Source organism: Gorilla gorilla, chromosome 10, assembly GCF_029281585.2.
Source record: "Gorilla gorilla gorilla isolate KB3781 chromosome 10, NHGRI_mGorGor1-v2.1_pri, whole genome shotgun sequence".
Taxonomy (NCBI): Eukaryota; Metazoa; Chordata; class Mammalia; order Primates; family Hominidae; genus Gorilla; species Gorilla gorilla.
Window position 1 is genome coordinate 131,353,014 of NC_073234.2, and position 14,536 is coordinate 131,367,549.

The following is a 14,536-nucleotide window of genomic DNA, read 5'->3' on the forward strand; positions in this document are numbered from 1 at the left end:
CAGAAGAAGAAGAGTTTGAAGGAAGAGGTTCAGGGCTATGTCTGGAGTGAACCTGAGCTTCCAGGTTGAGGCATCTTGTGGGAAGATGGAGATACTGAATCTACAGCTACAGATGTGGGAGTCATGGGGGAAGGGCTGATTGTCTCTGGAAACTATAGAAGGGCCATGCTGAATTTTAACACAATAATGGCAGCCGGATGTCCTGTCTGCTTTACCACCTGCCTGCCTATCCACACTGTCCTAGCAGAAGTTAAGCTGACTTGGACAGATGTTTCTCGAAGTGTGGGCCACCAGTTCCTGGATCCAAGTCGCCTGGGGAGGGAGGGAATTAAATGCAGATCTGTGGGCCCTGCCCCCCACCAACTGGATCAGGATCTGGGGTAGCCTGGGAATCTGAACACTAACCAGCTCCCGGAGATCAAGGATTGAGACTTTGCCAAGACAGATGCAGAATAAGCAATGGGTGAGGAATTAAAGGTGTCAGCAAGACAGTGGCCGAAATGGATGGCTTGGTTATGGTGACAGACTGGACATGGGAGGCGCGTGTGTCCTGTGATAGCAACAGGCTGCTGGGGACATCCCAGAGGACCCGTAGGGCTCACACATCGCCCATTGCTCGCATAGCTCTTTAGAGGACAGTCCCTTGTGTCACAGATGCTGACCTCCTAGACTGATTTCCACCTTAAAGATAGGACTACAGTCGGGGGTTCATGTTATCTCTTTATCCCCTAGCTTGGGGCCTGGCACCTTAGGGGCACATAACCTGTTAACAGAATCATCAAATTCCTTCTGCAAACATGTTACGTTTATGTGTAACAGCAGCTGGAAGTGCCTAATGGTAAGACAGTCCCTGAGTAACATTGACTTCCACATTTGTTGGGGAAGAAGCCTGTGACTAAGGGAGTTGCCTAAAACTGAAGGGCAGTGTCCAAGGAAAAGGATGAAATAATTTGGCTCTGACTAGCAGGTGTTACCCTGTGGCCTAGGAAATGAACCCCACACAGTTTGAGTTCACAGCCATTAAATCCCGAGAGAATGAGAACGGGGTTGGAACGGGTGGATCCAAGGTGCTGTTTTTATTAGAATGGAATCTACGGAATGAGAAGAGCATGGTGGATGTCTGTGGACTTTGTAAAGGTCATCACTAATGGAATTAGGTAATGGAGGTTTCTTTCCAAAACACGTTAAAAAAAAAATAAAGGCAAATGGCAGAGTCCATACACAAAAAAGGCAAAACTGAAGAGTTAAAGGAAGCAAATAAATCTGTACGTGTATTTATAAAAATTGGCTGACAAGTCAAAGTATAACATGGAACAGGAAATGCAAAGGCAAAAATTACCCTATTCAAATAAAAATAGTATTGTTCTCTTAAGAAATAAAATACAAGAGCTTGTATGAAGTACACCTAACACAAAATGGCAAAGGTTGAAAATAAATGGTGGGCCAAAGATATAACACTGGAATTCTAATCAAAGGAAAGAGGGGCGGTATTAAAAGGATAATTTAAAGCAAAGAGCATTATGCAGAACAAAGGGTGATTATACAGAGATAAATTATATAATACATAAACATCATTAAACCTTTATGCACCAGTAAGGAAGTACAAAGGAAGACCAAACTTCCAGCAGGAAATTTTAACTCCTACTGCCTGCCTGGGACAGAGGTTGAGGTCCGAATGGGGTGTAGAAAACAAAACAAAAACAATATACTCAAGACACAATTAGTTGCTACCAAATCTTACAACCCAGCTGTACTGGCCCATAGGATCACCACTAGCCCCATGTGGCTGTTGATCACTTTGAAATACGGTGAGTGTGACTGAGAAACTACTCTTTTAATTTTATGTAAGTCTAATTAATTTAAATTTAATTTAAAAACGGAAGCAGTGCATTTTTTCTGCTAAATCCCTTTTTTTTTTGATAGAAGTACATTTTTCTTCAACTATTGAAAATTTAGCATCCAAATGTAGACGTGCTGTAAATGTTAACGACATACAGATTTCAAAGACTTATTGCATTTTAATAAGAATGCTACATAGTTCACTGATAATTTTTATATTGATTTTAGGTTGAAATGGAATAAGAATTTGGATATATTTGGTTAAATAAAATATATTAAAATTAATTTCACCTGTTTATTTTTACTTTTTAAATGTGGCTTCTAGAAAATATTAAATCACATGTATGGTTCACATTCTATTTATATTAGGCAACACTGCCCATGAAATAGGACACACCTTGTTTTGAAGACTTTAGAGAATGCAAGATTATGTTGTAGTATAGGAGAATATTACAGTGTGAGAGACTTTAAGAGAATTTTCCTTAACAAAAATGGATCAAAAAAGAAATAAAGAACCAAGAGTATAAAAATAAAAATGGAAACATTAAGCATCAAGACTTGTAGGATGTAATCAACTTAAATCTAGTGCCAGATTTCATCCCTTTTAGCGTTTGACATCTCAAACGATAAAAGCAATTTTATCCCTTTTAAGGTTTGACATCTCTGAGAATCTGATACAAAGACTGTCTCTCTAAAAAAAAATGCACATGAAGAATTCTGCATATAATTTGAGGAGGGCCAACACATCCAGAAGCCCCAGGCTATAATGCCTATATCGTCAAAAGTGAAAATAAATTAACTAAGCAGGCAATTAAAATTCAAGCAAAATGAAACATAACTCTCAAGGAAACTAGGAAAAAGAATAAGAAGACAAAGCCAAGACACAAACAGTAGAATTGTTAAGTCCATGAGCTGTTTCTTTGGAAAAATCAAACAAAAACTAAAAAAAAAAAAAAATCAAACTGCTAGAAAAATCAATCGAGGTGGAATAAAAGCATTAATATTGCTAGAAATGGAAAAGAGCATACATCACCAAAAAGTTTCAAAGTTAAGGGGGTATTCTGCACCATTGCATTAATACATTTGAAAAACTCATTTTTTTCCTGTAAAAATCTAAATTAACAAAATCGACAAAAGAAATGGAAACCCCAAATCAACCAAAAACGAAAAAAAAAAAAATTCCTGTTTTGTAAACTGCTTCCCCAAAAGGCATCAGGATCTGATGAATTTACTGGTAAATTATTTCAGATTTTTGAGGTGCAACTAATTCTACTCTTTCAACAGTATCAGTATTTGACAAACATTTCGTTGAGTGCCTACTTCAGTCCTTTATTCAGTCTCAGCCTGACAGAAAGTTGGTGTCATGAAAGATAAACTCTTTGGGTTCACAGAAAATGACGGGGAAGTTCATTGGTTCATCTTGTCAAGCAAACGTGATCTTGACCCCTAGACCTAAGAGAGAAAACCTCCTAAGCTTTGCAGTAATACAAGAAATAGCAACAACAAAAAACACTGGTGTATGTATAATTACAGAAATAGTGTCTCCTCTACAATTAAAAAAAAAAAATCACATACTTCAAAGGAAGCAGACAGGAAATTATATATGTAAATAATGTATCGAAATTAATAAGAACATCAAGACCTCTAAGTGAACAAACTAAGATTTAAGAGAAGCTACCATGAAAATGCTTACTGAAAAACGTTATAGCCTAAATTAAGACAATTACTATTTTACATGTTAAATTATTTAAATTGACATTCCCCCACAACGAATACTTCCTCGTATTAGATATTTTTTTTCCCGAGAGCTTCTGTTCTAAGCTCTGGGGTGGCCCATTTTACTGAATATTGTCTAGTCTTATTAAACAAGTAGATTGAAACATGCCTCACCCAACAGCAAGGCAAAAGAGGTATACACTAGGCAGCAAGAGCCAGAGAAATGCTCAGAGATGCTGCCAATTTCAACGTGTCTGCATGCTGTGAGCACTGGGTGAATTTCAAGCACACTCCAGGACAGACGTGGTTTGACCCATATGGGTAACAGCCCAGACAAGTGCCATGTTAGCAGATTATTAAAACTGAACCTGTGCTTTCTTCACTTCACTGCTTGTTTGAAAGAAAACAAAGAAAAAGTAGGACTAACGGGAATGTCTGTCTTGGGGTCTTCCCATCACCTGGGAACTTGAATTCATTGAGGAAATAACCTTTACAGAGAAAAATCAATACTTTGGTTATGTCCAACCTTCTTCCTGGAGATTAAACTTTCTCATCAACTTCTAATTCTTACCTGCTTCATGATTTAGCGTTCTAGCTAGAAGCAGTTAAGTGTCAAAAAATCTTTTTTAAACTTGACCCTGGAATTGTAAGCAAAGTGGAGGAAGACTGGTAAATCTGGTTCCAGGCAGAGCAGGATGCCCAGGGCAAACATTACAACCCTCTATAATTACCTGGCACAACAGAATTTTCTAGTGGTGTCTCATTAGGTATTAATGACATGAAATAATTACTGCTAAAGTGACCTTTTTGTCAAGGGGATATAAACAAGAGAATCGTTTAACACCAAAATAACACGGTAATAAGTGAAAATTGCATCTTGATAGGATTTGGGCGTGCGGTGAATTCCAAAGCACGATTTCCTTTTTATACTGGCTTGACTGTAAATGACAAGCGGCAAAGACTGTTTTCAATATGTGGCTTATGCTTCTGCAGTATGTCTTACGAGGTTTGCTTTTAAAAACTCATTGACGAACTGTACTTTTATAAAGATTTTTAGTGGTTCTTTGATGCCCAGTGGGTAACAAATACCTTTGCTCATGACTTCCTGAACAGTAAAACCAAAAACTACATAATCACATGGTTGGAGGGAATGAACTGGTGTGAAGAGCAGAATCTGGGTGATGCAAACTGCTGAAGGCTGATGGCTTATCTACATCTAACTTGGAAGATATTTAAATGCATTCATTTATCCCACCTCAAAGAGATTTAGCTGCGGTTGCTGAATTGGTACAGGTGGGGGCAGTTATGAAAATGACATTCCTACTAGAAAGCCAACACTAATTGTTGAATATAGTACCAACCAACGTATGAGCTAAGCATTGAAGCTACTGAATGCTTGTAAAAGTACCTCCTAGTTCTGATTATTTAGCTGCTGCAGGACTATATAAAAGTTATATATGTAAGGCAGTAACTGGATGAGATCACTATTATTTTTTAACCAAAAAGTTGGCCTCACTCTTCTCAGTCTTTCTTCAACAGTGCAGCTGTAACATGGATACAAGCCTTTTAGTTTGCAAAGCATTTCTCATGCAATCATCCTCATCCCTCATTTGCAGATGAAGTAACAGAAGGTTGAGTTGTCTCAATAGCTTTATCTCTGGATTCTGATAATGTTAGGTTCAGAACAACGTATATTTCTAAAATGATGAAGGCAGATTAAAAGCAAGGCCTTTCCAATTATTCAAATGTTTATTGTAAGCTCTGCCAAGTCCTGGGGTTTCACCGTTTTTAATGAGAGATTTTGCAAGGGCAGTATAGGAAATATACCCTCGCAACTCCTGCTAGAACATGTGGCTTTTCCTAGCTGATGGACCCAAGAAGGGAACAGCATGGTAGATGGTGTGCAGCCAACAGGGACTTGCGTGTGGTGTATCAGATGCCAAACTCCCGTCACCAGCCTGTGAATCAGGAAAACAGCAGAGAGAGATGTATCTGTCATTTCTAAGAGACATCATAAAGAAACTGGCTGAGACTGTGTAGAGAAAGGCGGTGGAATATAAAATACAGACTTGTCATTTGTGCTAGAATTGACCACAATCTTACAGCTGAGAGACACCATTAGAGCTCATCGACTCACAGCAGTTGATTCGGTGTTGTGTGTGTTAGCATGTAAAAACTGGTCGGGGAGTGTACTTGTGCCCTGGAGCATGAGAATACCATTTCAGAACAGCTGTTAGTGGGGTGATCAGGGTGGTAAAATTCTACATCCATTTCACTGACTGGAAGGTAGAGCCTGGCTACTCATCTAGGGCTATTCAATCCATATACATGCACCTCTCAAACAGGTGTAGATAATTTTATACAAAGGCAAGAGAGGAAGGGAAAAAAGCCACTCAAAGCTTCAGTAATTCAATAATTTATTCCTCTAAAAAAGTGTGTAAAAGTATATAGCTCTCATCCACAAGGTATATATGAATGACATTTAAAATGGAGGCCTTTTATTATTGTTTCTTTTTATCAAAGTCTTTTAGTGTACTGTACCAGCGCTATACTGTAGTTATTTTTTTAAATGAACTTCACATATTTTTGTATTCTTTCAAATTGTTTGCTATATATAAAAGAAGCTCACTGCAAAATGCTTGAAGGAAAAAAGGAAACAAAAGAAATTCAGAACTTCCCAGAAATGTACAGCTTTTACATTTAAAAAAGGTTCTGAAATATACATACAAGCATGCTGGACAATCCCACCCTTCTCCCCTCCCCATTTCCCCTTTTTTTGTTCAAACCATGGTAAGAGTTCTGATTTCTGCAGAATTTCCAAAATTAAAAATAAAAAAAAATAAAATAACTTCTCACTCTGTAGCAAATCCAGGGCTTGTACATTTCAGATTAATTCAGTAAAAAACTCACAAGTAAAATAATGCATATTTAAGGGAAATATTATACAGACTTTTTCACACAGAAGTACATAATAAGATTTTTTAAAATCTATTGCCATTCATTTATTTTTGCACAAAAACGTATAAATATGTCACCAGCTTTTCTTAACTTAAAAAACTTAAATAAAAGACACCAGATGAAAACTACCCTTTGCTGCCATTTTTTTTAAAGTTTTTTTGTAGGGGTTTTTTATTTTTTGTGTTTTTTTTCTTTTTCTGCTTAGAATTGGGTTTCTAGGGAAGAAAAGCCCCTGCATTAAAAACAGCCCATTTAAAAAAAAAATTCAAAGTTCTGATGAATTCCGGGAAAAAAGCAACCCCAAAGTGGTAAAAGATTACAAATATCTACTTTACAATTTGTCTTCTCACCAAGATAATTTTATACAAGTTTACAATCTTCATCTTCTTATGCTCTTCAAAAGGCCTTGAGAATTTTCCTTTCTGATTAAGAAAAAATAGCACTGCAATATTTTTAAAGTCAATTTTACACTGTACACATTAGATACAAATGGTTTGATATATCAGATTTTTTATCCTATACATTGCGAAAGTCAACCCCCCCTTCAATTGGTGGTACAGAGAACAAAATTATCCATTTACAAGTTATTTCTCTGCTTTCACATTCCCACCACACAACTTTTTTTTTTTAATATAATGTTTTAAACTTTAGATTATTTCAAGAAAAATACTTTTACAAAATCATATCAATTATTACATTTTTCCTTTTTTGTTAATAACCAGGACATGGAAGTCTCTTGGAAGAACTTTTAAAATTTGCATGATTCTCTCCACAGATGACAAGAGCTCAAAGGCCTGGTCACAGTGGCTCCCGGGAGGCCAGTACACACCCACTGTCCTCAGACAGAAACACACAACACAAGGGTTAGAAACAGGGTTTCAAAGACAACCCTCTGGGCCAGGAATGAGGAGTCATAAAATACTTCAATTAGCCATTAATGCTTTAAAAAGGCATTTTTTTAAAAAGTCCCACCACAAAGGCTCAACTTCAAGTACTAATTTAATGGTTAAGTTGTAATATTTCTTTGAAATAATATTCCTATGGTCCAGAAAAAATTCACCATATTTATAACTGATTTCATGAGCAAACACTTTCAATTGTTGTATGTACATAAGTCCCTTTTGATCTAATGAGAGGAGAGACCTGGCTTCCGATAAGAATTCACTAGAAAATATATTTCCGTTGTGACTATATAAAACTAATTAAGGTACTTGCCTCCATGGCTCTGAGTTGAGCTTGACTGCCTTCTGTATAAAAATGTTATCCTTCATGAAATGCTGGCCACTTAACATGGCAGAACTTTTAAAATCCAGTTTGTTGTTAACAAAACCTACTGCTGGGTGGTTTTGAATATATTACTTTTAGGCATGATCTCCCCAATGTGTTTTTACTCCTTTTCTGGCTTCTAGGACAGAGGTATGTAGTCAAAGAATCCTATGGTGGATCTGAATTGGGTTTCAGCTACTGTACCTGGTCCTTGTGAATTAAAAAAATAAAGTCACAAAAACCATATGACAAAACAAATTAAAATAAATAAACAAAATGAAGCTGTCTCCAGACCTTCTGCATTGACACACAGGTTTGAAGTCAACCAAAGCACTCATGCCAATCTGGATGGGAGCACTAGGGAGACAGAAACCCCAGTATGAAACCATGTACTTGAGCTGGTTCTTATTTTTAAAAAGTCCCAGATTATGGAGTTCAGGTAACCCACAGGCCATACACCAGTAACTAGAGGATTTCATCCAAAGGGCTAGACTGCCCTCAATTGTATACAGAGGCTGAAAACACAGACTCTTGTGCAAAAGGACACTGTCTCTTCTGTTTCCCGCTGAAAAGCCATCAACCACCACCACTTCCTGGGGACCAGTGGTTGGGGCTACACACACCACCGCACTGGCTGAAAGTCACCACTTATGGAAGTTTCCAGGTCCATGAGAGAAGTGTCAAGGAGTCACTCTGGTAATGAACACTGCAGAATTGACATGTGCCTGCTGAGAAGGAATCACAGTGCAGGACTGTGGAGAGTGGTCTGAAGAAAAGGATGTGGGTTATTTGCAGAGTGTAGCAGGTTCCTTGGACTGAGGTTGCAGGGAGAAGGAACTGAGCCAGAGAGAACAAGTGCTTTTCCAATTAAAGTATATTCATGATGGCATTGTACAACTGAGTGAGCACCACAAAGTGGACGGGAAGGCAGGAAGTACGGTCCTGGGTGGCCGGATTGCACGTGAGCCAGGACAGAGCGTTGTACTGCTCCAAAACAAACCTGCCAAAGAGAACACACAGAGCAGGGGCGTGAGCCTCAAGAGGGAAGGCTGGTTCTCAGATTCTAATACATTCCAGATCTTAGCAGGAAGGAGGTCTCAAAGGCATTCTTTAACTTGCCCCAGGCTCTTTCCCTCATCCTTTGTCTCATGTTCCTCCTTCCTTCTAGATAAGGACTATCCAGTACAGTAGCCAGCAGCCACACATGGCCATTGAGCTCTGCCAGTGAGGCCAGTAGGAACTTGCGTGGACTGCAGGTAAAGTAGGCACTGGAGCTCAAACACTTAGGGGCCAGGTGCAGTGGCTCACGCCTGGAATCCCAGCAACTTTGGGAGGCCGAGGTAGGGGTGGATCACCTGAGGTCAGGAGTTCAAGACCAGGTGGCCAACATGGTGAAACCCCATCTCTATTAAAAATACAAAAATCAGTCAGGCGTGATGGTGCATGCCTGTAATCCCAGCTACTTGGGAGGCTGAGGCAGGAGAATTGCTTGAACCTGTGGGCGGAGGCTGCAGTGAGATCATGCCACTGCACTCCAGCCTGGGTGACAGAGCAGGACTCCGTCTCCAAAAAAAAAAAGAAAAAAAAAAGGAAAAGAGAAAAAGAAAAGTATGTAAAATATTTCATGAATATTTTTATATTGTGACATGTTGAAATAACATTTTGAATATATTGAGTTAAATAAAATATATTACTAAAATTAACCAGTTTCTTTTTACTATTTTAATGTTGCTAACAGAAAAATTTTAATTAGATTTGAGGTTCACATTATATTTCTATTGGACAGTGTTCCTCTAGGGCAGCAGTCTCCAACCTTTTTTGGCACCAGGGACCAGTTTCGTGAAAGACAATTTTTCCACGTGGTGGGGGATGGTTTCAGGATGAAACCGTTCCACCTTAAATCATTAGGAGTACACATAAAGAGTACACAACCTAGATCCCTTGCATGTGCGGTTCACAATAGGGTTTGTGCCCCTATGAGAATCAAATGTCGTTGCCTGACAGGAGGCGGAGCACAGGCTGTAATGCTCGCTCGCCTGCTACTTACCGCATGCTGTGGGGCCTGGAAGCCAAATTTATGTTGATCAGGTTCTTTATTTTTATCCATAACTATAATTATACATTAATCTATAATGTATAGTTTCCTATCATTTCCTAACCATTTAAGAGTTAGAAAACATTAGAAAAGGCCTGTATATTTTCTCAAGGTAGATGAAGAATGCCTGTGGCTTGATTAATACACACTTCTGGAATGCATTTCTCAACTATGTCATTTACGTTCTAGTCCATTTTTAAAAAAACACATAATCGGTGGCTCATGCCTGTAATCCCAGCACTTTGGGAGGCTGAGGCAGGCAGATCATGAGGTCAGATCGAGATCATCCTGGCTAACACGGTGAAATCCCGTCTCTACTAAAAATACAAAAAATTAGCCGGGCATTCTGGCGGGTGCCTGTAGTCCCAGCTACTTGGGAGGCTGAGGCAGGAGAATGGCATGAACCCGGGAGGCGGAGTTTGCAGTGAGCTGAGATCACGCCTCTGCACTCCAGCCTGGGTGACAGAGCGAGACTCCATCTCGAATAAACAAACAAAAATACATAATCTATCTCAGGAAGCATAAAAAGTGTTTTTAATGTGAGGTGCTTTAGAAGTTCCAGACACTGTCTTCTAACTATCCACCCCCGAGATCTGACCTCTCTTCATCACCATGAAGTGCCTGCTCTGAACAGGAAGCAAAGGCAACTATAAATGCCTATCACTGCCTAACTGAATCCAATGTATTACACCGCCTGTCCCATGCAGCTATGAGGGACTGCAGCTCTCACTGACTCATCAGATACTGTTATCACTGCACAATCGGCAGCTTCTTTTCTATGAATACCACACTTAGATTAAAACACCTTGGAAAGACAACAGTAAAGGAATACTGTTTCAAATTGCACTGCTATGATGCCTAGGTTGGTATCTACCTTAAAACATCAGACGTGGTTTTGGAGTCAAGAGGATGTGGAACCCGCTGAGAATTCCTGGCAGGCAGAAGTTCGTCTGTCTGTGCTACTGAAATGTGGTGATGCAGCGAAGCCTGGTGAAAAAACAAAGAGAGTTACCTCTCTGGTCTAGACAATCACAGTGCAGAAGTGAGGGAGGCCATGTCTGCCAGAAGCAGATGCTCCCAAAAGTCCGTAGAAGTCAGGGTTTCTATGAGTCTATAAATTTTAACCTGCTCAGTAACCCCCAAGGTAATCCCAAATAACTTCTTATCCTAGAGTTGAAAAAAAAAACAAAAAAAGCAAACTTTTTGGGCTTTTTTTTTTTTGTCTACTACATTTTGTTTCTTCAATGGAAATAGTCTAGCACACACAAAAATACTATAATATATAATAAGGTCCCGTGAATTGATATCGCCAAGATGCAACAATTATCAATATTCACCACTTTTCTGTTTTCATTTTCTTTTTCTGAATTAAACACAAATATTACCATCTCTATAAAACATTAAAAAAAAAATAGCTGGGCATGGTGGTGTGTGCCTGTAGTCCCAGCTACTCAGAAGGCTGAAGCTGGAAGATTGCTTGAGCCTGGGAGGATGAGGATGCAGTGAGCTGTGATCGCACCACTGTGCTCCAGCCTGGGCAACAGAGCAAGACTCTGCCTCCAAAAAAAAGAAACAAACCAACCAACCCCCAAAAAACCCTCCCCACAAAAAAACAAATATTGTATTATTTTGCTTGTAAAAAGTCAGTAGATATCTCACATAAGGACCTTTAAACATAACAGTAATTATCACAGAAAAATTAACAATGATTCCTTAATATTATCACCCCATCTGTAGGATAATGAGGAAGATAATGCTCCATTATCTCAAAAATGTCTTTTTATATTTGGTTTACTAAAATCATGAGCCAACATGATCTGTACATGACAAATGATTAAAGGCACGAAATGTCTACTGTCCCACTTGAAGTCACATGATTCATCACTGGGTTCAGGTGATACCAGCACACTACATCCATCATAAAGTTCCTGATCAACTTTTCACCTAATGGTTTTGGTATTACTTTACATGTAAAGGAGAGGCAATATATAAATGCTTCTTTCTCTTTATTTTTGTATTTTTCAGACTGAGTTGATGCTCTAGCAATAAATGATGACTGATTTTTTGTTTGTTTTCCAACACAATTATGAACCAAGGATTTGTTACATTCTATCACTGTCATCATTTTTTTTAATGATCACACTGTCCCATCCTATCCCTGGAAAACAGAGCTGCCCCCTAGGATGGCTCCTGAGGCCCTGCTGGACCATAATAATCTTTGGTAACTTTCTTCCTTTTAGGTGTGACAAGATGCCTCAGGTTCATTGTGAATATTTCCTGCTTCATATCTGGAATCAGTCATCTCTTCAAAGAACCACAGTTCCTTTAAGTGACAACGGTGTGCAGGAACCACATTCGTGGCAACAGAGGTGTTTATTGCTGCTAAGCTTTTTCAGCAGACAGAGCTAAAAAAATGTGTATACTTTTTTAGAGAGGAAAAATAAATCTATGCTCATATTGATAATTCTAATTCAAAATAAAGAACACATGCATTTTTATAAACCTTCTTTGATTTTATAATAGTATGTTAAAGTCATTAGGAAAAGAACATTGCTTCACTGTCTAATAAGTTTTTGGTTTAATTTCCATCATTTCTTTCTGAAAATATATGCAGCTATGTGTGTATGTGTATATGTGTATGAATATGCATATCTTATAGATTACTCCATGGTAATCTCTACTCCACAGAATGATTACATAGAAATAGTCTCCATTTTGTTGTAGTTGATTAATATTTCACCGTCTGGATGCACCACAGTTGATTCAATCAGTCCCTCACTGATGATGCTTAGGTTCTTTCTAGTCTTGGACATATGTCATTTTCTGTTTTGGCAAAGAACCTTTGGGCTATTCCTTAGAGGTGGGATTGCTGCCCTGAAAGGGAAGTATGTAGGGCTATATCATTCAGCAATCCCACCAACACCAGGGCCTGCTCCCCACATCTGGCCAATACAGTATGTTGCCAAATCTTTGTATTTTTGCCAATCTGTGGGCAAGAGATGGATTTCATTCTAGGTATTGCTGTTTTTAACATAAACTGCAAGTAGGGGATCTTTTGTTTTGAACCCTTAAAATTGGGATTAAAAGGTTCCAAGAAATATAAAGGAAGGAGCAAGTGTAAATGTGCGATGTTTTTAGCTGACTCTTACTCTTCTCTAATGAAGAATGCGAAGAGTCCCTGGCAGGGGAGGAAGAGGATGGCTGGTTATTATACCTTCGACACAGGCTTAACTTTACTGATAGTGATGCAATATAGACTTGGAGAAAGACCATCACAGTGAACCCCATGCATCCATCCTAGATTTACCCTCTGGGCCCCACTGTTTCCTCCTCGGGCTACAGTGATTCATTTCTTTGTGACATGGTTTTGGGTCCTCCTAAATTCTACTCTCCACCTACAACTGTAATTAAAATTTCCTCAGAGTGTAAGTAGATACAAGAGAAAAAAGGAACAGAATAAGATTATGGCGACTAAAACTGAAATTTCTAACCAAAATTAAATTTAAGCATAAATCACTCATTCCTTGCAAACTTCTAATATGACACCAAACCAACCTTTAAGAAGAGAGGGCACTGGTTTTGAGCCTGGGGACACGATGACCAAAACCACTGGGGAAGATTCTCAGCTTTGGCAGTTGATACAAAATACCCAAGGGCCAGGGGCTGCTGCTTTAGCTCCTCTGGTGCTTCTCTAGAAAGAAGACGCTCACCCTGGCTCTGAAAAACAAAAATCCCAAAAACATGATCAGCATTTATCTTAAAGCTTGAAAAATGAACTTTCGTCAGTTCACTCTGCACACTGCAGTAAGTGATCCCCTTTGTGGCAGCATCTCACAGAAAACAACAGGTGATTGAGAAAGGTAAGCAGGGCCGTCATCGTCTTTGCTGCACACATAGAGAGGATACCAGCAAAACTGACAGCCTCAGTCAAGTAAGTACAGATTTATTTGCTTCGGTTTCTTTTCTATGGGATGTAAGATCTATTTCATGGCATTATGATGTAACAAACTAAAATGGAAAGATTACAATCTCTGACAGCAGAAGGCTCTACCACACGCAGGTGCTCTTTCACCAGCAACCAGCCAAAGACACACAAGCGCACCAGCCTGACCAGGACAATGTGACGCCAGTATGTGCACAGCACAAAAGTTCCTGAGCTGCCAGTAGTGCAAGATCTGCTCACAGAGAAGCCATGTTTTCATTTGCAGCATTCCCCTTAATAAGAGACTCCTGGAAGAGGCTATGTTTTGCTGCAACTGACACTTTTCTTATCTTTAATTCTTTTAGCTAGCTTCAACAACTGAAAATGTACCTTTCATGCAAGCAATAAGTAATGCATTTGTTTTTTAAAGTCTCTGTTTATGCTGGGTGCGGTGGCTCACACCTGTAATCCCAGCACTTTGTGAGGCTGAGGCGGACAGATCACTTGAGGTCAGAATTTCGAGACCTGCCTGGCGAACATGGTGAAACCCCACTCTACTAAAAATACAAAAATTAGCCAGGCACAGTAGTGCACGCCTGTAATCCCAGCTACTCAGGAGGCTGAGGCAGGAGAATCCCTTGAACCCAGGAGGCAAAGGTTGCAGTGAGCCAAGATCATGCCACTGCACTCTAGCTTGAGCAACAGAGTGAGACTCCGTCTCAAAAAAAAAAAAAAAAAAA

At 39.1% G+C, this 14,536-nt stretch overlaps 1 protein-coding gene across 3 annotated transcripts in view; it reads right to left on the minus strand.

Moving 5' to 3' along the window:
- Positions 1 to 5,955: 5,955 nt before the first annotated feature.
- MED13L (mediator complex subunit 13L) overlaps positions 5,956 to 14,536 on the minus strand; it is a 319,550-nt gene continuing 310,969 nt past the window's right edge. For all 3 annotated transcript variants that reach the window (XM_031016665.3, XM_031016664.3, XM_004053954.5), the window contains exons 29-31: positions 13,430 to 13,591; positions 10,749 to 10,861; positions 5,956 to 8,779 (exon numbers count right to left, since the gene is read on the minus strand). In XM_031016665.3, coding sequence (XP_030872525.1) covers positions 8,647 to 8,779; positions 10,749 to 10,861; positions 13,430 to 13,591 — 408 coding nt within the window. In that variant the 3' untranslated portion in view covers positions 5,956 to 8,646. The remainder of the gene's footprint in view (positions 8,780 to 10,748; positions 10,862 to 13,429; positions 13,592 to 14,536) is intronic.